This window comes from Corvus brachyrhynchos, unplaced genomic scaffold (genome assembly GCF_000691975.1).
Source record: "Corvus brachyrhynchos isolate BGI_N302 unplaced genomic scaffold, ASM69197v1 scaffold365, whole genome shotgun sequence".
In the NCBI taxonomy this organism is placed as follows: domain Eukaryota; kingdom Metazoa; phylum Chordata; class Aves; order Passeriformes; family Corvidae; genus Corvus; species Corvus brachyrhynchos.
Window position 1 is genome coordinate 2,237,867 of NW_008239544.1, and position 6,452 is coordinate 2,244,318.

At 39.4% G+C, this 6,452-nt stretch overlaps 1 protein-coding gene across 1 annotated transcript; it reads right to left on the reverse strand.

Annotated features, from left to right (window-relative positions):
* Nucleotides 1-1,998: 1,998 nt before the first annotated feature.
* On the reverse strand, nt 1,999-6,440 carry GABARAPL2 (GABA type A receptor associated protein like 2). The gene is made up of 4 exons (XM_017741363.1): nt 6,386-6,440; nt 6,225-6,292; nt 4,139-4,311; nt 1,999-2,586 (listed from the first exon to the last, which is right to left on the reverse strand). Exons 1-4 carry the CDS (start codon nt 6,438-6,440, stop codon nt 2,496-2,498), a joined length of 387 nt encoding a protein of 128 aa, XP_017596852.1. The 3' UTR covers nt 1,999-2,495.
* Between the last annotated feature and the right edge of the window lie 12 nt (nt 6,441-6,452).

The following is a 6,452-nucleotide window of genomic DNA, read 5'->3' on the forward strand; positions in this document are numbered from 1 at the left end:
GAGCAGCAGAGCATAGGAGGGCACCAGGATTCCGGTCATATGTGTAAAATGAGCACACCTGTATTACCCAGATAGGTCCTTGCCTTTCCCAAACTTGTTTGGGGACCAATGGCTCCTAATTGCCAGGACAAAGAAACTGTAATCATTGAGTGGGATGTCTTTAACAGCATCACTGTTGGAGATGTCATTCTATTTTCAATCATAGTAAGAAGGCAGAACAGACTGCTTGCTTATCTTTAAGGAAGTCAAAACCAGAGCACAGAAACAAGTGGTTTTGTCCAAGGGTAGGAGTAATCAATCTGTTTGACCTTGAAGCTGCAGTTCCTTGAGACAAGATGCTAGCATCCCACTGCCTTTGGAAAAGCAAGGTTTTGATCTTCACAGTGTGCTTCCACTGCTCACCTTAACACAGGCTGGAAGGCTTACTGATCTCAGTACATTCCGAGTAAATTGAAGACTGTTTATATTACTGTATTTGTAGAAAAACAAACCATGAGCCCAAAACAAGGTGTAGGTATCTGATAATGTCATAAGAGGGCTGCAGCAACGATAGGTACATAATATATACAGTTAACATATATACATAGTAAATACAGGTAGAAGCAAGATAATTTTTGAGGGAAGGCTATCTAAATGGTCTAAATTTGGCCTGAATACTAAATACTTACTGAATACTAAATTCATCCAGTACTGGTTTAGTTATATTGTAGATGACATTTCAATTTAGCTTAACGATAAGTGACATAGAGGTGTTGCTGTAGGAATAGTGACGTATTTCTTCATTTTTTGTTCAGTGCATAAATTGAAGGGTTAACAGAAAATGAAGATCATATGGGATCAAATGCTTTTTATAATTTTACAAGAGTGTACTATCTAAAGGGATGCATTTCACCTATGCATTTCAAAAGGAAACCTCCTGATGTTTTATTGCCATTTTAAGTGTACCTGCAGATGAAAAGTGAAGTTACTGCTGTAGAATATTTATCCTTACATTCTCTGTAATTACTTGCATGTCTGTGCTCCTAAATTGAAACTAATAAACACAGAGATGTTAAAGAGAGCAGTTATGTGGGGGTTTTAGGGGCTTATGAAGGGTAATCCAAAAGTTACCTCAATCATAACATCTCCCCTTGCTTTTAGATACATCTGTTTGCTAGCATGTAATTAACTTTATCTAGCATTTTTAAGTTACGTTCCTTACTCTTCTGTTAACAGCTAAGAAAAAATATTACTTGATAGCTGTAGAAAAACTGTGAGGTTTCAGCATAAAGAAGACCGAACCTTTTCCAGCTTACTGAGATCAACAGCGCATTTTCACATGCACTAAGCACATGCATCACAGTTCCTGTGACAAGCCTCAATAAAATGGTAGTGTCAACATTTCACAGGCTCCTACCTTCACATTTTGGAGTTCTTCTGCCAATACTTGTGAATGACTGCGACACTAAACAATTATGTATCTTCATGGGAATTTGAGTGAGTATGAATTTAAGTTTGGAAAGTGATAAATTTCCACTGTAACTGGAAACATTTTAAAAACTAAATTCTTAGGCACCACGTAGTGAGAAAATGAATTAAAATTTTTAATAGTAATCTAAACTGTATTTAGCATTTCCTTGCTGGTTTAGGAAGGTCGAAGTCATGCTACTTTTTCAACCCAGTGTTATCCTTTAATATCAGAGTGTGAACTCCAGCACTGTGCAATTAGGTCAATTAGGTGGTTTTTCCACCCTCTCCCACACAATCCACAGGTTTGCCTCTTTGCCTGCAAACAGAAGTAGCTGTGCAATATAGTAGCTGTGAGAGACAGTAGCTCTGAAGCTACTGGTTTTGAAACCTACAAAGAGCTCCTTGCTTCTTCCTGGTATCATCAGCCACACACTAAAGTTTGAAAAGGTGTACAATGTCTAGTAAGTAATACAAACAGCTGTGTAGCATCTAGTAAATGTGACGAGTAACTTTCTGGCCAAAATGAAGGTAAAGAAATGACAGCACTGCCTGTTTGTGACAGGAATTTTTATTGTACTTGTTTGTTAATTGAGAAAGAGGAACATACTAGCTCAATTCAACATGATCAGCATCTTGCTCCTGGTTTTGGATAAGCTAGCAAATCCAGTGTTCCCAATACTAATTTATTGTTTTTATTTTTCTTAAACTGACATCTCAAAACAGAATAAACGTATGTTCTTCTCTTCAGGTTTTAGTAGCTCAACTACTTTGCTTTCTTATTTAACCAATGTCATCAAATGTATCCCCCCAAAGAACTGAGGCTTTGGGAATTCATAGCCATGAGAAAAAAAAAAATTCACAAAACCAACAAAACTTTTTTTTTATAATTTAACAGTCTAATAAAACAAGACCTATCAATATATTAAGAAATAAATCCAGTTACAAATGCATGTATATAGAAGGAACTTCTGTGGATGTCAGAACAGAAAATGATCAGCTATTTACAAGATACACAGCAGGATGGTACAGTAGCCAAGACCCACCATTCAGAAACCAAATGTGTTCTCTCCACTGTAGGCAACATACAAGAATCCATCCTCATCCTTTTCCTTCTCATAAAGTTGTCCCATAGTTAAGCTTGAAGGGGGAAAAAAGAGGAATGATTTGTTTGGCTCATGCAACTTGCCAGTGTTAACAGTTAGAACCTCATATAAGCAAGGATTAATAAAAGCTAAAACTTGTAAGTCTGTGTATAGGTTAAAATATGATCGAGGAGAATAAATGAAAAGCAGTTGAGTCGTGAGTTAGAAAAATGATCCTGGACTCTTTGCAGAGTAAATTTTTTGACTTTCTTCACAAATGCCTTTGTCAGAATGCTTCCCTGTTTTGTTGGAAATTGGTCTCTATTTTGAAAACAAAAAAGAAATGCTAGCTATTACTTGGCTGGTCAACTGCTCCAACCATATATCTACAGATGGTTGGAGCAGTTGACATCAGTGAGGTGCACAAATGATGCCTCCTCAAATCACCTTTCTCTGACTTCCCAAAACTGAGAAAAGGCTAATGAACTGAAAGATGGAGACTGGATGTGATGACAGGGAAAACAACGATGTCATTCTGCCCAAGAGAGGAGCTGGGAAGATGTGTGAGCAGTGCTTGAAATGGAAGATAACTGGTGAGTAGCAGATAAATCACCAACCCTTGACATCCTTCTCTCCTCATACAGAAGTTTATTACATAAACTCAGCCTATGAAATGAGCAGAGCCATGAGCGGATTGTGTTTTTATCTGTTAAGAAGTAGCCGTTTTTACATTAATATTGAATTATCAAAGCCCTATTTTTCCAGCTGAGATGTCTCATTATGAACATGTGAGAAGAGACAACGGATCTCTCTTTCCTGCTCCTAGCAGTTCTATAGTACCGTTATGAAGATGACATATAGGCATTTTCAGTACTCTTAGAAGAAAACAAGCAGAAAAGGATGATTCTCATGGGTCCCTACTGCGTATCAGGTTACCTGGAGGGACTGTTTCTGTTACAACTAAGTATTAAGAATAATACCACATCTCAGGCATATAATGACATACTATTTCCTTAAATTTTATTAAAGTATCTTGTGCAGAAAGTTGTACTAGCTGCTTCTGCTATATTCTGTATGTAAGCAGAAAGCAATGAAACTTATTCCTGTATAAAACCAATGTGAAAAACATTTCTATAGCAATTACTTTTTTTTAATAGAAGAAAATAATTTTTAAAAAAGAGCCAGCAACTAGTCTGTAATGTTATTTTGTAAACTGACAGGTTGTTGGCTTTTTTCAGAATAATTTATGGCATTTGCTATTGAGTATTTAATGCACAACTTTTTTGTTACACTGAGAATCATCTTTTTTTTTGACATTGATGATGTACATGTTCTTGCACTCAGCCAAGTGCAAGAACATCGTAACTGCAAACCTCACACTTTTCCCATGGAAGTAAATCATAGTATATTTTTCAGTCACCTTTCAGCCTAGCTCAAGAAATACGGCATTTATCAAACTCATGAGGAAAACCAACTTTTAGTGAGATTAGGATGTGACAAACACCTCCTAAAATTTCCAGATGAGCCTCAAAGAGTGGCATTACTCACCCTCTAATATGCACAGGCTTGCTGAAAGGATTCTGAATACCGAGTGAATAGCCTCTCACCTGGATTGTGGGACAGTCTTGTCTACAAAGAGGAATATTGCCTTCTCAGATGGCAGTTGAATCCTCTTCCTGATGATCCACATGAACTGGGCCACGGTGATGTCAGACGGAACTAAGTACTTCCTCTTGTCAATATCAACAATCTGAGATCCTGAGACCTTCTCCACTATGACCTGTAAAGTGCAGGTGTGAAGGTCAAGCTGTTAAGGATTGGTGTGAACAGACAGCTTTGGTAGATCGCTTGCTTGTACAGGCTTACAACAGTGAGCAGAGGGGATGAACAAAAAGGTTTCCTGACCACAACCAAATCAGAGGTAGAACTGGCTCAGCACTCTGAAACCTGATTTTACAGCTGCATTGAGACCTACATTCATATACACAATGGTTCAAAACGTCCTGCGCCTGGGTTTTTGGCAGTCATGGGATAAAAAGGTGTATTATGCCTTAAAGAAACCTGTGACAGGAAAGTACGCACGTCATTTAACTTTTTTTACACCGATGATACGAAATTATTGCAATGTGGACCCAAAGTTGAAAATGAACCAGCAGCGTGCCCTGGCCACAAGTAAGGCTGATGGTGTCCTGGACTGTACTAGGGAACGAACTGTGAGGTGATCCTTCCCCTGTACTGGTACTGGTGAGGCTAACTTTGTATTCTGCTGAACTGACATTTAGAGTATCTTTCATCATTGCTTCGGAAATCGGAAATTGACTACAGGAAGGAAAGACAGCAAGATGGCCACAAACAAAACCAGACAAAAATAAACAAACGAAACAAAAAGCAACAGGTACAGGGGAAGGAGAATTAAGTATTCCTTGTGAAAAAGACCTGATGCTTTTTGTGCTACAGAGGCTGGTTCTGGAAGGAAAAATACAGCAGGTTGGGAAATACAGTTTACAAGAGGTTCCAGGGTCTCCATTCCTTTGCTCTGCATTCCACTTACAACATTAAGCTTGAAAAACACTTTTGAGTATTAAATTGATACCAACTATTTCGTTTCAACAGCTCAATTGGAATCATCAAGCAGAAAATACATACCGCTCCAGACAAAGGATTGCTGCAATTTGAGATTTAATTCCTGTATCTATCTACACCTTGCTGTCCGTTCCTGATACGGCAGCATGTCATTCTGACTCATGCTATGAGTTTCTACGTTTCTTTTTCCCCTAAGGTTATCAAGGATATTTTTGAAATAAATGGATACTGTGGAGATGTATGCTCATTAAGGACACCACAGTCTACGTATGAGGGGATAGTCAAGAGAGAACAGCAAGGATCATATCAGCTTGCCAGACTGCAGCTGGAGAAAATCTCGTGACTAGGTGCAACTGAGCAGCAGAAAAAGTCAATGGGAATAAAGATTCCTTCTCTGGGCTGTGCTAATGGAGAAGTTACTTACCAAAAGGTGAGATGCAGGAGTGGCACTAAGTGGCACGTGGTCAGATGGGATGTGGGAAATTTTACACTCAAGCAAGTTGAGAATGTGGGCATGTTGCTAGCTGTTACATAAAGATGTGAAGTGTGGTCTTTTCACAGACAAACATGTTAAAAGGGATTGTGGAGAGAAGAAGAGAGGTCATTCACTATTTAGCAGACTGGTAGGTATTAATGCAGAAAGGAGAGGTCACCACTTGCATTGGCTCTTCAACAGGGTTTGCATGGGGAGATTCACCACGATGACTGGTTATAGGTGTGGAATACATGAGGGATATCATCTAACTCATTTAGCCAGGATGGAAGATGGTCAAGGTTTCAAGAATCTTCATAATCTTTCTAAGGATCAGGCACAATCGCCAAGACAATGAAGGTGCTTGCTGGGATATAACTGCCTTTAGAAGAAAGCAGGACTGTGATATATCATAAAAATCCCTGGAAAGTGTTTAGAAAGCTTATTTGTCGCTAAGCGCTGGGGCAGAGGAGAAAATGTTGCAGTAGTTAGATGTGTTTGGGGCTTCTTTAAAGCATCTAAGGACACAAAAAGGAACATGAATTTACTTAGTAGGAACTCATCAGAGTGGACAGGATGGAAACAGTTTATCCACCTTTGCCTCTAAGTATTCTGTTGAAGCTGGCTTGGTTACTCACCGGGACACGGTCGGGGTATTTGGCTCGGATTTTTGCCGACTCGACACATCTGTGCTCTGTGAACAAAACTCATAATTAGTCATTGCATAGTAATAATATTGCCGGTGTCCTAGGCCGAGAGAGCAGCGCTGGCAGGGCCGTGAGCCTGCGGGGATCGCGACCATATCCCCGCCTCCGAGCGGTCTCTAGCTTTTCGGGAAGACCGTCCCCGGGCATCGCACCACCCTT